The 19,226-nt window shown below is 42.5% G+C and overlaps 1 protein-coding gene across 1 annotated transcript in view; it reads right to left on the reverse strand.

Moving 5' to 3' along the window:
- The window catches only part of pibf1 (progesterone immunomodulatory binding factor 1), a 104,809-nt gene that overhangs the window by 60,501 nt on the left and 25,082 nt on the right, over positions 1–19,226 (reverse strand). Inside the window, exons 8-9 of the mRNA XM_064958695.1 lie at positions 15,423–15,548; positions 10,799–10,897 (exon numbers count right to left, since the gene is read on the reverse strand). Of these exons, the coding sequence (XP_064814767.1) occupies positions 10,799–10,897; positions 15,423–15,548 (225 nt within the window). The remainder of the gene's footprint in view (positions 1–10,798; positions 10,898–15,422; positions 15,549–19,226) is intronic.

A 19,226-nucleotide genomic window follows, 5' to 3' on the forward strand; every position in this document is an offset into this window, starting at 1 on the left:
AAGTACTGGAGAAACCATCAAACAACATCTATATATTGCAGAGATCTCTAAAGTACTGGAGAAACCATCAAACAACATCTATATATTGCAGAGACCTCTAAAGTACTGGAGAAACCATCAAACAACCTCTATATATTGCAGAGACCTCTAAAGTACTGGGGAAACCATCAAACAACCTCTATATATTGCAGAGATCTCTTAAGTACTGGAGAAACCATCAAACAACATCTATATATTGCAGAGACCTCTAAAGTACTGGGATATTACACTGGGGACACCAACAAACAACCTCTATATATTGCAGAGACCTCTAAAGTACTGGAGAAACCATCAAACAACCTCTATATATTGCAGAGACCTCTAAAGTACTGGAGAAACCATCAAACAACCTCTATATATTGCAGAGACCTCTAAAGTACTGGAGAAACCATCAAACAACATCTATATATTGCAGAGACCTCTAAAGTACTGGAGAAACCATCAAACAACATCTATATATTGTAGAGACCTCTAAAGTACTGGAGAAACCATCAAACAACATCTATATATTGCAGAGACCTCTAAAGTACTGGAGAAACCATCAAACAACATCTATATATTGCAGAGATCTCTAAAGTACTGGAGAAACCATCAAACAACATCTATATATTGCAGAGATCTCTAAAGTACTGGAGAAACCATCAAACAACATCTATATATTGCAGAGACCTCTAAAGTACTGGAGAAACCATCAAACAACCTCTATATATTGCAGAGACCTCTAAAGTACTGGGGAAACCATCAAACAACCTCTATATATTGCAGAGATCTCTTAAGTACTGGAGAAACCATCAAACAACATCTATATATTGCAGAGACCTCTAAAGTACTGGGATATTACACTGGGGACACCAACAAACAACCTCTATATATTGCAGAGACCTCTAAAGTACTGGAGAAACCATCAAACAACCTCTATATATTGCAGAGACCTCTAAAGTACTGGAGAAACCATCAAACAACCTCTATATATTGCAGAGATCTCTAAAGTACTGGAGAAACCATCAAACAACCTCTATATATTGTAGAGACCTCTAAAGTACTGGAGAAACCATCAAACAACATCTATATATTGTAGAGACCTCTAAAGTACTGGAGAAACCATCAAACAACCTCTATATATTGCAGAGATCTCTAAAGTACTGGAGAAACCATCAAACAACATCTATATATTGTAGAGACCTCTAAAGTACTGGAGAAACCATCAAACAACCTCTATATATTGCAGAGACCTCTAAAGTACTGGAGAAACCATCAAACAACCTCTATATATTGCAGGTATGACCCTGTCAAAGACACACTGACAGCGTAGGGTTAAAAACATCTAAACAAAAACTGAGCCAAAACCCAAAGATGTTACCGGACATTGTGAAACTAACTTCCTCGTAAATCATAAATGTTATTCACCTTCAAACTGTCGCTAAACGTTTGTTCATAGCGAAGCTGTAGCTAAACGTTTGATCACACCGAAGCTGTGACGCCAGTTGACTGACTACTTCCATATGAACACCCTTTAATTAAACATCATTAACCACTCAGTCAGTCAGCCAGTCAGTCAGTCAGTCAACCAGTCAGTCAACCAGCCAGGCAGTCAGTCAACCAGTCAGTCAACCAGCCAGTCAGTCAGTCAACCAGCCAGGCAGTCAGTCAACCAGTCAGTCAACCAGTCAGTCAGTCAGCCAGTCAGTCAGTCAACCAGCCAGGCAGTCAGTCAACCAGCCAGGCAGTCAGTCAACCAGCCAGTCAGTCAGTCAACCATTCAGTCAGTCAGTCAACCAGCCAGTCAGTCAGTCAACCAGCCACTCAGTCAGTCAGCCAGTCAGTCAGTCAGTCAACCAGTCAGTCAACCAGCCAGGCAGTCAGTCAACCAGTCAGTCAGTCAGTCAGCCAGTCAGTCAGTCAGTCAACCAGTCAGTCAACCAGCCAGGCAGTCAGTCAACCAGTGTCAGCCAGTCAGTCAACCAACCAGTCAGTCAGCCAGACAGTCTACCAGTCAGTCAGCTAGTCAGTCAGCCAGTCAGTCAACCAGCAAGGCAGTCAGTCAACCAGTGTCAGCCAGTTAGTCAACCAGCCAGTCAGTCAGCCAGTCAGTCAGTCAGCCAGTCAGTCAGTCAGTCAACCAGCCAGTCAGTCAGTCAACCAGCCAGTCAGCCAGTCAGTCAGCCAGTCAACCAGCCAGTCAGTCAGTCAACCAGCCAGTCAGTCAGTCAGTCAACCAGTCAGTCAGTCAGTCAACCAGCCAGTCAGTCAGTCAACCAGTCAGTCAGTCAGTCAACCAGTCAGTCAACCAGTCAGTCAGTCAACCAGTCAGTCAACCAGTCAGTCAACCAGCTAGTCAGCCAGCCAGCCAACCAGTCAGAGAAAGCACAACACAACCAGGTGTTCTCCCCAACATGTAAAGGTCAAGCTGATAATCATGATGTCTCGACAGACAGCCAACCAGTCAGAGAAAGCACATCACAACCAGGTGTTCTCCCCAACATGTAAAGGTCAAGCTGATAACCATGACACCCATGATGTCGAGACAGACATCTCAGTGGAATCCAGTCAGACGAGTTATTACGTACAGAATGATACACCTTTGAAGTGCTACCAAGTTATGTCCTCAGGAAGGAACAAACATGTTAACAGGGTATCATAAAAGTAGCTTTAGTAACGTATACTAACCTGAACTAAAATATAACCTAATATAAAGATAAACATGGACTCTGTACCGGTACTGCCTGTACATAGTCTGGCTATTGTTATTTTCCTGCTGCCATAACTACTTGTTACTTGGATTTCTTACTCGTATTCATGTTTTTGAAACAGCATTGTTGGTTAAGGACTTGTAAGTAAGCATTTCACTGTGAGGTTTACTACACCTGTTGTATTCAGCATTTCACTGTAAGGTCTACTACACCTGTTGTATTCAGCATTTCACTGTGAGGTCTACTACACCTGTTGTATTCAGCATTTCACTGTGAGGTCTACTACACCTGTTGTATTCAGCATTTCACTGTGAGGTCTACTACACCTGTTGTATTCAGCATTTCACTGTAAGGTCTACTACACCTGTTGTATTCAGCATTTCACTGTGAGGTCTACTACACCTGTTGTATTCAGGTCTACTACACCTGTTGTATTCAGCATTTCACTGTGAGGTCTACTACACCTGTTGTATTCAGCATTTCACTGTGAGGTCTACTACACCTGTTGTATTCAGCATTTCACTGTAAGGTCTACTACACCTGTTGTATTCAGCATTTCACTGTGAGGTCTACTACACCTGTTGTATTCAGCATTTCACTGTAAGGTCTACTACACCTGTTGTATTCAGCATTTCACTGTGAGGTCTACTACACCTGTTGTATTCAGCATATCACTGTGAGGTCTACTACACCTGTTGTATTCAGCATTTCACTGTAAGGTCTACTACACCTGTTGTATTCAGCATTTCACTGTAAGGTCTACCTACACCTGTTGTATTCAGCATTTCACTGTGAGGTCTACTACACCTGTTGTATTCAGGTCTACTACACCTGTTGTATTCAGCATTTCACTGTAAGGTCTACCTACACCTGTTGTATTCAGCATTTCACTGTGAGGTCTACCTACACCTGTTGTATTCAGCATTTCACTGTGAGGTCTACTACACCTGTTGTATTCAGCATTTCACTGTAAGGTCTACTACACCTGTTGTATTCAGCATTTCACTGTGAGGTCTACTACACCTGTTGTATTCAGCATTTCACTGTAAGGTCTACCTACACCTGTTGTATTCAGCATTTCACTGTGAGGTCTACCTACACCTGTTGTATTCAGCATTTCACTGTGAGGTCTACTACACCTGTTGTATTCAGCATTTCACTGTAAGGTCTACTACACCTGTTGTATTCAGCATTTCACTGTGAGGTCTACAACACCTGTTGTATTCAGCATTTCACTGTAAGGTCTACCTACACCTGTTGTACTCGGGAGCATTTGACAAATACATTTTGATTTTGATTTAAAAGCAACGTTAAAAAGTGTTGGTCCCATGTTTCACGAGCTGAAATAAAAGTTCACAGAAATGTTCCATACGCACAAAAAGCTTAATTCTCTCAAAATGTTTTGCACAAATTTGTTTACATCCCTGTTAGTGAGCATTTCTCCTTTGCCAAGATGATCCATCCACCTGACAGGTGTAGTGTATCAAGACGCTGATGAAAACGGCATGATCGTTACACAGGTGCGCCTTGTGCTGGGGGACAGTGGAAGGCCACTTTAAAATGTGCAGTTGTCGTCACACAACACAACGCCCACAGAGGACAGTGGTTTTGAGGGAGCGGCACTTAGCATGCTGACGGCAGGAATGTTCACCAGAGCTGTTGCCGGAGAATTTCATGTTAATTTCATGTTAATTTCATGTTAATTTCTCCGCCACAAGCTGCGGACAATGATATTTTTAGAGAATTTGGAAGTATGTCCAACCGTCCTCACAACTGCAGACCACGTGAACGGCTTGGTGTCAGCGAGCGGTTTGCTGACGTCAACGTTGTGAACAGAGCGCCCCGTGGTGGCGGCGGGGTTATGGTGATGGGCAGGCATGAGCTACGGACAACGAACACTGTTATATTTTATAGGTGGCAATTTGAACGCACACAGAGATACCGTGGCGAGATCCTGAGGCCCCGTTGTCGTGCCATTCATCCACCGCCATCACCTCATGTCTCAACATGATAATGCACGGCCACGTGTCGCAAGGATTTATATACAATTCTCAGAAGCTAAAAATGAAGACTCCCATGGCCTGCGAACTCAACAGTCATGTCACTCATTGAGCATGTCTCTACTCCCAGACATGTCAACTCATTGAGCATATCTCTCCTCCCAGTCATGTCACTCATTGAGCATATCTCTACTCACTCATTGAGCATATCTCTACTCACTCATTGAGCATATCTCTACTCACTCATTGAGCATATCTCTCCTCCCAGTCATGTCACTCATTGAGCATATCTCTACTCACTCATTGAGCATATCTCTCCTCCCAGTCATGTCACTCATTGAACATATCTCTACTCACTCATTGAGCATATCTCTACTCACTCATTGAGCATATCTCTCCTCCCAGACATGTCACTCATTGAACATATCTCTACTCACTCATTGAGCATATCTCTCCTCCCAGACATGACACTCATTGAGCATATCTCTCCTCCCAGACATGTCACTCATTGAGCATATCTCTCCTCCCAGACATGTCACTCATTGAGCATATCTCTACTCACTCATTGAGCATATCTCTACTCACTCATTGAGCATATCTCTCCTCCCAGACATGTCACTCATTGAGCATATCTCTCCTCCCAGACATGTCACTCATTGAGCATATCTCTCCTCCCAGACATGTCACTCATTGAACATATCTCTACTCACTCATTGAGCATATCTCTCCTCCCAGACATGACACTCATTGAGCATGTCTCTACTCACTCATTGAGCATATCTCTCCTCACTCATTGAGCATATCTCTACTCACTCATTGAACATATCTCTACTCACTCATTGAGCATATCTCTACTCACTCATTGAGCATATCTCTACTCACTCATTGAACATATCTCTACTCACTCATTGAGCATATCTCTACTCACTCATTGAGCATATCTCTACTCACTCATTGAGCATGTCTCTACTCACTCATTGAGCATATCTCTACTCACTCATTGAGCATATCTCTACTCACTCATTGAACATATCTCTACTCACTCATTGAGCATGTCTCTACTCACTCATTGAGCATATCTCTACTCACTCATTGAGCATATCTCTCCTCCCAGACATGTCACTCATTGAACATATCTCTACTCACTCATTGAGCATATCTCTACTCACTCATTGAGCATATCTCTACTCACTCATTGAGCATATCTCTACTCACTCATTGAGCATATCTCTCCTCCCAGACATGTCACTCATTGAGCATATCTCTCCTGTATGTATATATATATAGACCAGGGCCTGTATGTATATATATAGACCAGGGCCTGTATGTATATATATAGACCAGGGCCTGTATGTATATATATATAGACCAGGGCCTGTATGTATATATATAGACCAGGGCCTGTATGTATATATATATAGACCAGGGCCTGTATGTATGTATATATATAGAGACCAGGGCCTGTATGTATGTATATATAGACCAGGGCCTGTATGTATGTATATATATATATAGACCAGGGCCTGTATGTATATATATAGACCAGGGCCTGTATGTATATATATATATATATATATAGACCAGGGCCTGTATGTATGTATATATATATAGACCAGGGCCTGTATGTATATATATATAGACCAGGGCCTGTATGTATATATAGACCAGGGCCTGTATGTATGTATATATATATATAGACCAGGGCCTGTATGTATGTATATATATATATAGACCAGGGCCTGTATGTATGTATATATATATATAGACCAGGGCCTGTATGTATGTATATATATATATATAGACCAGGGCCTGTATGTATATATATATATATATATATAGACCAGGGCCTGTATGTATATATAGACCAGGGCCTGTATGTATGTATATATATATATAGACCAGGGCCTGTATGTATGTATATATATATATAGACCAGGGCCTGTATGTATATATATATATATAGACCAGGGCCTGTATGTATATATATATAGACCAGGGCCTGTATGTATATATATATATAGACCAGGGCCTGTATGTATATATATATAGACCAGGGCCTGTATGTATATATATATATAGACCAGGGCCTGTATGTATGTATATATATAGACCAGGGCCTGTATGTATGTATATATAGACCAGGGCCTGTATGTATATATATAGACCAGGGCCTGTATGTATATATATATATAGACCAGGGCCTGTATGTATATATATAGACCAGGGCCTGTATGTATATATATAGACCAGGGCCTGTATGTATATATATATAGACCAGGGCCTGTATGTATATATATATATAGACCAGGGCCTGTATGTATATATATAGACCAGGGCCTGTATGTATATATATATATATAGACCAGGGCCTGTATGTATATATATATATATATATATAGACCAGGGCCTGTATGTATGTATATATATAGACCAGGGCCTGTATGTATATATATATATATAGACCAGGGCCTGTATGTATATATATATAGACCAGGGCCTGTATGTATATATATATAGACCAGGGCCTGTATGTATATATATATAGACCAGGGCCTGTATGTATATATATATATAGACCAGGGCCTGTATGTATAAATATATAGACCAGGGCCTGTATGTATATATATATATAGACCAGGGCCTGTATGTATATATATAGACCAGGGCCTGTATGTATAAATATATAGACCAGGGCCTGTATGTATATATATATATATATATAGACCAGGGCCTGTATGTATATATATATATAGACCAGGGCCTGTATGTATATATATATAGACCAGGGCCTGTATGTATATATATATAGACCAGGGCCTGTATGTATATATATATAGACCAGGGCCTGTATGTATATATATATATAGACCAGGGCCTGTATGTATATATATATAGACCAGGGCCTGTATGTATATATATATATAGACCAGGGCCTGTATGTATATATATAGACCAGGGCCTGTATGTATAAATATATAGACCAGGGCCTGTATGTATATATATATATATATATATAGACCAGGGCCTGTATGTATATATATATATAGACCAGGGCCTGTATGTATATATATATAGACCAGGGCCTGTATGTATATATATAGACCAGGGCCTGTATGTATATATATAGACCAGGGCCTGTATGTATATATATATATATAGACCAGGGCCTGTATGTATATATATATATATATAGACCAGGGCCTGTATGTATGTATATAGACCAGGGCCTGTATGTATATATATATATATATATATATATAGACCAGGGCCTGTATGTATGTATATAGACCAGGGCCTGTATGTATATATATAGACCAGGGCCTGTATGTATATATATATATATATATATATATATATATAGACCAGGGCCTGTATGTATGTATATATATAGACCAGGGCCTGTATGTATATATATATATAGACCAGGGCCTGTATGTATATATATATATAGACCAGGGCCTGTATGTATGTATATATATAGACCAGGGCCTGTATGTATGTATATATATATATATAGACCAGGGCCTGTATGTATATATATATATAGACCAGGGCCTGTATGTATATATATAGACCAGGGCCTGTATGTATGTATATATATATATAGACCAGGGCCTGTATGTATATATATATATAGACCAGGGCCTGTATGTATATATATAGACCAGGGCCTGTATGTATATATATATAGACCATGGCCTGTATGTATGTATATAGACCAGGGCCTGTATGTATATATATATATAGACCAGGGCCTGTATGTATGTATATATATATATAGACCAGGGCCTGTATGTATATATATATATATAGACCAGGGCCTGTATGTATATATATAGACCAGGGCCTGTATGTATATATATATATAGACCAGGGCCTGTATGTATATATATAGACCAGGGCCTGTATGTATATATATATATATAGACCAGGGCCTGTATGTATGTATATAGACCAGGGCCTGTATGTATATATATATAGACCAGGGCCTGTATGTATATATATATAGACCAGGGCCTGTATGTATATATATATAGACCAGGGCCTGTATGTATATATATAGACCAGGGCCTGTATGCATCAAGTGTATCAGAGAGTGCTGGTTCAGACAATCCACCCCCTTCAACATGAACTTAGTCGTTTTAGTCGAAAAAGGCAAAACTGAATCTAAACCGGCACACTAACTATTGTATTGGAACCAGGCTGGTAGTATCTGGTCTCTCTCTCTTACTGTTCTAGTAGCTGGTAGTATCTGGTCTCTCTCTCTCTTACTGTTCTAGTAGCTGGTAGTATATGGTCTCTCTCTCTCTTACCATTCTAGTAGCTGGTAGTATCTGGTCTCTCTCTCTCTTACTGTTCTAGTAGCTGGTAGTATCTGGTCTCTCTCTCTTACTGTTCTAGTAGCTGGTAGTATATGGTCTCTCTCTCTCTTACCATTCTAGTAGCTGGTAGTATCTGGTCTCTCTCTCTCTTACTGTTCTAGTAGCTGGTAGTATCTGGTCTCTCTCTCTTACTGTTCTAGTAGCTGGTAGTATCTGGTCTCTCTCTCTTACTGTTCTAGTAGCTGGTAGTATCTGGTCTCTCTCTCTTACTGTTCTAGTAGTCGGTAGTATCTGGTCTCTCTCTCTCTTACTGTTCTAGTAGCTGGTCGTATCTGGTCTCTCTCTCTCTTACTGTTCTAGTAGCTGGTCGTATAAGGCCTGTGTCTCTTACTGTTCTAGTAGCTGGTAGTATCTGGTCTCTCTCTCTCTTTTACTGTTCTAGTAGCTGGTAGTATCTGGTCTCTCTCTTACTGTTCTAGTAGCTGGTAGTATCTGGTCTCTCTCTCTTACTGTTCTAGTAGCTGGTAGTATCTGGTCTCTCTCTCTCTTACTGTTCTAGTAGCTGGTAGTATCTGGTCTCTCTCTTACTGTTCTAGTAGCTGGTAGTATCTGGTCTCTCTCTCTTACTGTTCTAGTAGCTGGTAGTATCTGGTCTCTCTCTCTTACTGTTCTAGTAGCTGGTAGTATCTGGTCTCTCTCTCTTACTGTTCTAGTAGCTGGTAGTATATGGTCTCTCTCTCTCTCTCTCACTGTTCTAGTAGCTGGTAGTATATGGTCTCTCTCTCTCTCTCTCTCTCACTGTTCTAGTAGCTGGTAGTATATGGTCTCTCTCTCTCTTACTGTTCTAGTAGCTGGTAGTATCTGGTCTCTCTCTCTTAGTGTTCTAGTAGCTGGTAGTATCTGGTCTCTCTCTCTTACTGTTCTAGTAGTCGGTAGTATCTGGTCTCTCTCTCTTACTGTTCTAGTAGCTGGTAGTATCTGGTCTCTCTCTATTACTGTTCTAGTAGCTGGTAGTATCTGGTCTCTCTCTCTTACTGTTCTAGTAGCTGGTAGTATCTGGTCTCTCTCTCTCTTACTGTTCTAGTAGCTGGTCGTATCTGGTCTCTCTCTCTCTTACTGTTCTAGTAGCTGGTCGTATCTGGTCTCTCTCTCTCTTACTGTTCTAGTAGCTGGTAGTATCTGGTCTCTCTCTTACTGTTCTAGTAGCTGGTAGTATCTGGTCTCTCTCTCTTACTGTTCTAGTAGCTGGTAGTATCTGGTCTCTCTCTCTTACTGTTCTAGTAGCTGGTAGTATCTGGTCTCTCTCTCTTACTGTTCTAGTAGCTGGTAGTATCTGGTCTCTCTCTCTCTTACTGTTCTAGTAGCTGGTCGTATCTGGTCTCTCTCTCTTACTGTTCTAGTAGCTGGTAGTATATGGTCTCTCTCTCTTACTGTTCTAGTAGCTGGTAGTATTCCGTCTCTCTCTCTCTCTTACTGTTCTAGTAGCTGGTCGTATCTGGCCTGTGTCTCTTACTGTTCTAGTAGCTGGTCGTATCTGGCCTGTGTCTCTTACTGTTCTAGTAGCTGGTCGTATCTGGCCTGTGTCTCTTACTGTTCTAGTAGCTGGTCGTATCTGGCCTGTGTCTCTTACTGTTCTAGTAGCTGGTCGTATCTGGCCTGTGTCTCTTACTGTTCTAGTAGCTGGTCGTATCTGGCCTGTGTCTCTTACTGTTCTAGTAGCTGGTCGTATCTGGCCTGTGTCTCTTACTGTTCTAGTAGCTGGTCGTATCTGGCCTGTGTCTCTCTCTCTGCCGTCGTCGCTCTGTCCTTCTCCAGCACTGCGTTGTCCCGCGTCTCACGGAGGTTCCTAGAGGACAGACAGAAGCAGTACGAATTAAAACCCATGCAGAATTAACAAACAATCGACTTCAAGTAAAAAAACAAATATATAAATAAAAGTCTCCCAATCAAACTGTCTCAAATGGTACCTATGGGTCCTAGTCAAAAGTAGTGCACTATCGAATAGGGTACATAGCGCACTACTATCGAATAGGGTGCATAGCGCACTACTATCGAATAGGGTGCATAGCGCACTACTTTCGACAAGGGCACTAAATAGGGAATAAGGTGCATTTTTAGGGGCACTGAATCACACAATTTGTTGAATATCTGAATACCTGGTCTGAGTGAAGTACAGCACTGTATTCAGAACACAGTGAAAGGGTTCCCTCTGGAGGACAAGGGCAGCATCTCTATCATCTCACCTGTTCTCTCTCTGGGTCATCTCTATCATCTCACCTGTTCTCTCTCTGGGTCATCTCTATCATCTCACCTGTTCTCTCTCTGGGTCATCTCTATCATCTCACCTGTTCTCTCTCTGGGTCATCTCTATCATCTCACCTGTTCTTTCTCTCTCTCTGGTACATCTCTATCATCTCACCTGTTCTCTCTCTGGGTCATCTCTATCATCTCACCTGTTCTCTCTCTGGGTCATCTCTATCATCTCACCTGTTCTCTCTCTCTGTTCCATCTCTATCATCTCACCTGTTCTCTCTCTGGGTCATCTCTATCATCTCACCTGTTCTCTCTCTCTCTCTGGGTCATCTCTATCATCTCACCTGTTCTCTCTCTCTCTCTCTGGGTCATCTCTATCATCTCACCTGTTCTCTCTCTGGGTCATCTCTATCATCTCACCTGTTCTCTCTCTCTCTCTGGGTCATCTCTATCATCTCACCTGTTCTCTCTCTCTCTCTGGGTCATCTCTATCATCTCACCTGTTCTCTCTCTCTGGTACATCTCTATCATCTCACCTGTTCTCTCTCTGTTCCATCTCTATCATCTCACCTGTTCTCTCTCTGTTCCATCTCTATCATCTCACCTGTTCTCTCTCTCTGGTACATCTCTATCATCTCACCTGTTCTCTCTCTCTCTCTCTGGTACATCTCTATCATCTCACCTGTTCTCTCTCTGGTACATCTCTATCATCTCACCTGTTCTCTCTCTCTCTCTCTGGTACATCTCTATCATCTCACCTGTTCTCTCTCTGGTACATCTCTATCATCTCACCTGTTCTCTCTCTGGTACATCTCTATCATCTCACCTGTTCTCTCTCTGGTACATCTCTATCATCTCACCTGTTCTCTCTCTGGGTCATCTATATCATCTCACCTGTTCTCTCTCACTCTCTCTCTCTCTCTCTGGTACATCTCTATCATCTCACCTGTTCTCTCTCTCTCTCTCTGGTACATCTCTATCATCTCACCTGTTCTCTCTCTGGTACATCTCTATCATCTCACCTGTTCTCTCTCAGGTACATCTCTATCATCTCACCTGTTCTCTCTCTGGTACATCTCTATAATCTCACCTGTTCTCTCTCTCTCTGGTACATCTCTATCATCTCACCTGTTCTCTCTCTGGGTCATCTCTATCATCTCACCTGTTCTCTCTCTCTCTCGTACATCTCTATAATCTCACCTGTTCTCTCTCTCTGGTACATCTCTATAATCTCACCTGTTCTCTCTCTCTCTGGTACATCTCTATCATCTCACCTGTTCTCTCTCTGGGTCATCTCTATCATCTCACCTGTTCTCTCTCTCTCTCGTACATCTCTATAATCTCACCTGTTCTCTCTCTCTGGTACATCTCTATAATCTCACCTGTTCTCTCTCTCTCTGGTACATCTCTATCATCTCACCTGTTCTCTCTCTGGGTCATCTCTATCATCTCACCTGTTCTCTCTCTCTCTCGTACATCTCTATAATCTCACCTGTTCTCTCTCTCTGGTACATCTCTATCATCTCACCTGTTCTCTCTCTCTCTCTGGTGCATCTCTATCATCTCAAATGTTCTCTCTCTGGTACATCTCTATCATCTCACCTGTTCTCTCTCTCTGGTACATCTCTATAATCTCACCTGTTCTCTCTCTCTGGTACATCTCTATCATCTCACCTGTTCTCTCTCTCTGGTACATCTCTATAATCTCACCTGTTCTCTCTCTCTCTCTCTCTGGTACATCTCTATCATCTCACCTGTTCTCTCTCTCTCTCTGGTACATCTCTATCATCTCACCTGTTCTCTCTCTCTCTCTCTGGTACATCTCTATCATCTCACCTGTTCTCTCTCTGGTACATCTCTATCATCTCACCTGTTCTCTCTCTCTCTCTCTGGTACATCTCTATCATCTCACCTGTTCTCTCTCTGGTACATCTCTATCATCTCACCTGTTCTCTCTCTGGTACATCTCTATCATCTCACCTGTTCTCTCTCTGGTACATCTCTATCATCTCACCTGTTCTCTCTCTGGGTCATCTATATCATCTCACCTGTTCTCTCTCACTCTCTCTCTCTCTCTCTGGTACATCTCTATCATCTCACCTGTTCTCTCTCAGGTACATCTCTATCATCTCACCTGTTCTCTCTCTGGGTCATCTCTATCATCTCACCTGTTCTCTCTCTCTCTCGTACATCTCTATAATCTCACCTGTTCTCTCTCTCTGGTACATCTCTATAATCTCACCTGTTCTCTCTCTCTCTGGTACATCTCTATCATCTCACCTGTTCTCTCTCTGGGTCATCTCTATCATCTCACCTGTTCTCTCTCTCTCTCGTACATCTCTATAATCTCACCTGTTCTCTCTCTCTGGTACATCTCTATCATCTCACCTGTTCTCTCTCTCTCTCTCTGGTGCATCTCTATCATCTCACCTGTTCTCTCTCTGGTACATCTCTATCATCTCACCTGTTCTCTCTCTCTGGTACATCTCTATAATCTCACCTGTTCTCTCTCTCTGGTACATCTCTATCATCTCACCTGTTCTCTCTCTCTGGTACATCTCTATAATCTCACCTGTTCTCTCTCTCTCTCTCTGGTACATCTCTATCATCTCACCTGTTCTCTCTCTCTCTCTGGTACATCTCTATCATCTCACCTGTTCTCTCTCTCTCTCTCTGGTACATCTCTATCATCTCACCTGTTCTCTCTCTGGTACATCTCTATCATCTCACCTGTTCTCTCTCTCTCTCTCTGGTACATCTCTATCATCTCACCTGTTCTCTCTCTGGTACATCTCTATCATCTCACCTGTTCTCTCTCTGGTACATCTCTATCATCTCACCTGTTCTCTCTCTGGTACATCTCTATCATCTCACCTGTTCTCTCTCTGGGTCATCTATATCATCTCACCTGTTCTCTCTCACTCTCTCTCTCTCTCTCTGGTACATCTCTATCATCTCACCTGTTCTCTCTCAGGTACATCTCTATCATCTCACCTGTTCTCTCTCGTACATCTCTATAATCTCACCTGTTCTCTCTCTCTGGTACATCTCTATAATCTCACCTGTTCTCTCTCTCTCTGGTACATCTCTATCATCTCACCTGTTCTCTCTCTGGGTCATCTCTATCATCTCACCTGTTCTCTCTCTCTCTCGTACATCTCTATCATCTCACCTGTTCTCTCTCTGGTACATCTCTATCATCTCACCTGTTCTCTCTCTCTGGTACATCTCTATAATCTCACCTGTTCTCTCTCTCTGGTACATCTCTATCATCTCACCTGTTCTCTCTCTCTGGTACATCTCTATAATCTCACCTGTTCTCTCTCTCTCTCTCTGGTACATCTCTATCATCTCACCTGTTCTCTCTCTCTCTCTGGTACATCTCTATCATCTCACCTGTTCTCTCTCTTTGGTACATCTCTATCATCTCACCTGTTCTCTCTCTGGTACATCACTATAATCTCACCTGTTCTCTCTCTCTGGTATATCTCTATAATCTCACCTGTTCTCTCTCTCTCTCTGGTACATCTCTATAATCTCACCTTTTCTCTCTCTCTCTCTCTCTGGTACTTATCTATAATCTCACCTGTTCTCTCTCTCTCTCTATCTCTGGTACAGCTCTAAAATCTCACCTGTTCTCTCTCTCTCTCTCTGGTACATCTCTATAATCTCACCTGTTCTCTCTCTGGTACATCTCTATAATCTCACCTGTTCTCTCTCTCTCTCTCTGGTACATCTCTATAATCTCACCTGTTCTCTCTCTGGTACATCACTATAATCTCACCTGTTCTCTCTCTCTGGTACATCTCTATAATCTCACCTGTTCTCTCTCTCTGGTACATCTCTATAATCTCACCTGTTCTCTCTCTCTCTCTTGTACATCTCTATAATCTCACCTGTTCTCTCTCTCTCTCTGGTACATCTCTATAATCTCACCTGTTCTCTCTCTCTCTCTGGTACATCTCTATAATCTCACCTGTTCTCTCTCTTTCTCTGGTACATCTCTATAATCTCACCTGTTCTCTCTCTGGTACATCTCTATGATCTCACCTGTTCTCTCTCTCGTACATCTCTATAATCTCACCTGTTCTCTCTCTGGTACATCTCTATAATCTCACCTGTTCTCTCTCTCGTACATCTCCTTTGAGGTCCTCTGCAGGCTATCGATCTCCTGGCTGGTCTTCAGACGAATGTTCTCCAGCTCCTCAGCAAGTTTATTATCGTACTCTGTCTTGTAGTGGTCTCTGTGGAAAAACCATTATATTATACCTGATTGTAGCCATCCTTTGCCTCGATGACAGCTTTGCACACTCTTGGCATTCTCTCAACCAGCTTAATGAGGTAATCACCTGGAATGCATTTCAATTAACAGGTGTGCTTTGTTAAATTGTGGAATTTCTTCCTTCTTAATGTGTTTGAGCCAATCAGTTGTGTTGTGACAAGGTAGGGGTTGTATTCAGAAGATAGCCCTATTTGGTTAAAGACCAAGTCCATATTATGGCAAGTACAGCTCAAATAAGCAAAGAGAAATGACAGTCCATCATTACTTTAAGACATGAAGGTCAGTCAATGCGGAACATTTCAAGAACTTTGAAAGTTTCTTCAAGTGCAGTCGCAAAAACCATCAAGCTCTGTGATGAAACTGTCTCTCATGAGGACCGCCACAGGAAAGGAAGACCCAGAGTTCCCTCTGCTGTAGAGGATCAGTTCATTAGAGTTCCCTCTGCTGCAGAGGATCAGTTCAGTAGAGTTCCCTCTGCTGCAGAGGATCAGTTCATTAGAGTTCCCTCTGCTGCAGAGGATCAGTTCAGTAGAGTTCCCTCTGCTGCAGAGGATCAGTTCAGTAGAGTTCCCTCTGCTGCAGAGGATCAGTTCATTAGAGTTCCCTCTGCTGCAGAGGATCAGTTCAGTAGAGTTCCCTCTGCTGCAGAGGATCAGTTCAGTAGAGTTCCCTCTGCTGCAGAGGATCAGTTCAGTAGAGTTCCCTCTGCTGCAGAGGATCAGTTCAGTAGAGTTACCAGCCTCAGAAATTTTAGCCCAAATAAATGCTTCACTGTTCAGAGGAGACTGCGTGAATCAGACCTTCGTGGTCGAATTGCTGCAAATAAACCACTACTAAAAGACACCAATAAGAAGAAGAGACTTGCTTGGACCAAGAAACACGAGCAGTGGACATTAGACCGGAGGAAACATGTCCTTCGGTTTGAGGAGTCCAAATATGAGATTTTTGGTTCCAAGCACTGTGTCTTCGTGAGATGATCTCTGCATGTGTGGTTCCCACCGTGAAGCATGGAGGAGGAGGTGTGATGGTGCTTTGCTGGTGACAGTGTCAGTGGTTTATTTAGAATTCAAGGCACATTTAACCAGCATGGCTACCACAGCATTCTGCAGCAATAAACCATCCCATCTGGTTTGTGCTTAGTGGGACTATCATTTGTGGTTAGGGTGATGAGCTGTGTTACTTTTACGCCAAACATAACGTTTTGCATTGTTGCCAAAAAGTTCCATTTTGGTTTCATCTGACCAGAGCACCTTCTTCCACATGTTTGGTGTGTCTCCCAGGTGGCTTGTGGCAAACTTTGAACTACACTTTTTATGGATATCTTTAAGAAATGGCTTTCTTCTTGCCACTCTTCCATAAAGGCCAGATTTGTGCAATATACGACTGATTGTTGTCCTATGGACAGAGTCTCCCACCTCAGCTGTAGATCTCTGCAGTTCATCCAGAGTGATCATGGGCCTCTTGGCTGCATCTCTGATCAGTCTTCTCCTTGTATGAGCTGAAGGTTTAGAGGGACGGCCAGGTCTTGGTAGATTTGCAGTGGTCTCATACTCCTTCCATTTCAATATTATCACTTGCACAGTGCTCTTTGGGATGTTTAAAGCTTGGGAAATCTTTTTGTATCCAAATCCGGCTTTAAACTTCTTCACAACAGTATCTCGGACCTGCCTGGTGTGTTCCTTGTTCTTCATGATGCTCTCTGCGCTTTTAACGGACCTCTGAGACAATCACAGTGCAGGTGCATTTATACGGAGACTTGATTACACACAGGTGGATTGTATTTATCATCATTAGTCATTTAGGTCAACAATGGATCATTCAGAGATCCTCACTGAACTTCTGGAGAGAGTTTGCTGCACTGAAAGTAAAGGGGCTGAATAATTTTGCACGCCCAATTTTTCAGTTTTTGATTTGTTAAAAAAGTTTGAAATATCCAATAAATGTCGTTCCACTTCATGATTGTGTCCCACTTGTTGTTGATTCTTCACAAAAAATACAGTTTTATATATTTATGTTTGAAGCCTGAAATGTGGCAAAAGGTCGCAAAGTTCAAGGGGGCCGAATACTTTCGCAAGGCACTGTATATATTTATCTTAGACCTCATCCATGGCCCTCTGGGTTAGGGTTAGGGAGGGGTACTGATATAGAAGGGTTAGGGAGGAGTACTGATATAGAAGGGTTGGGGAGGAGTACTGATATAGAAGGGTTAGGGAGGAGTACTGACCTAGAAGGGTTAGGGAGGAGTACTGACCTAGAAGGGTTAGGGAGGGGTACTGATATAGAAGGGTTAGGGAGGAGTACTGATATAGAAGGGTTAGGGAGGAGTACTGATATAGAAGGGTTAGGGAGGAGTACTGACCTAGAAGGGTTAGGGAGGAGTACTGATATAGAAGGGTTAGGGAGGGGTACTGATATAGAAGGGTTAGGGAGGAGTACTGATATAGGAGGGTTAGGGAGGGGTACTGACCTAGAAGGGTTAGGGAGGAGTACTGATATAGAAGGGTTAGGGAGGGGTACTGATATAGAAGGGTTAGGGAGGAGTACTGATATAGAAGGGTTAGGGAGGGGTACTGATATAGAAGGGTTAGGGAGGAGTACTGATATAGAAGGGTTAGGGAGGAGTACTGATATAGAAGGGTTAGGGAGGGGTACTGATATAGAAGGGTTAGGGAGGAGTACTGATATAGAAGGGTTAGGGAGGAGTACTGACCTAGAAGGGTTAGGGAGGGGTACTGATATAGAAGGGTTAGGGAGGAGTACTGATATAGAAGGGTTAGGGAGGGGTACTGATATAGAAGGGTTAGGGAGGAGTACTGATATAGAAGGGTTAGGGAGGAGTACTGATATAGAAGGGTTAGGGAGGAGTACTGATATAGAAGGGTTAGGGAGGAGTACTGATATAGAAGGGTTAGGGAGGAGTACTGACCTAGAAGGGTTAGGGAGGAGTACTGATATAGAAGGGTTAGGGAGGAGTACTGATATAGAAGGGTTAGGGCGGAGTACTGATATAGAAGGGTTAGGGAGGAGTACTGATATAGAAGGGTTAGGGAGGGGTACTGATATAGAAGGGTTAGGGAGGGGTACTGATATAGAAGGGTTAGGGAGGAGTACTGATATAGAAGGGTTAGGGAGGAGTACTGATATAGGAGGGTTAGGGAGGGGTACTGACCTAGAAGGGTTAGGGAGGAGTACTGACCTAGAAGGGTTAGGGAGGAGTACTGATATAGAAGGGTTAGGGAGGAGTACTGATATAGAAGGGTTAGGGAGGGGTACTGACCTAGAAGGGTTAGGGAGGAGTACTGATATAGAAGGGTTAGGGAGGAGTGCTGATATAGAAGGGTTAGGGAGGAGTACTGATATAGAAGGGTTAGGGAGGAGTACTGATATAGAAGGGTTAGGGAGGAGTACTGATATAGAAGGGTTAGGGAGGGGTACTGATATAGAAGGGTTAGGGAGGAGTACTGATATAGAAGGGTTGGGGAGTACTGATATAGAAGGGTTAGGGAGGGGTACTGATATAGAAGGGTTAGGGAGGAGTACTGATATAGAAGGGTTAGGGAGGAGTACTGATATAGAAGGGTTAGGGAGGAGTACTGATATAGAAGGGTTAGGGAGGAGTTCTGATATAGAAGGGTTAGGG

Source organism: Oncorhynchus masou, unplaced genomic scaffold, assembly GCF_036934945.1.
Source record: "Oncorhynchus masou masou isolate Uvic2021 unplaced genomic scaffold, UVic_Omas_1.1 unplaced_scaffold_1326, whole genome shotgun sequence".
Taxonomy (NCBI): domain Eukaryota; kingdom Metazoa; phylum Chordata; class Actinopteri; order Salmoniformes; family Salmonidae; genus Oncorhynchus; species Oncorhynchus masou.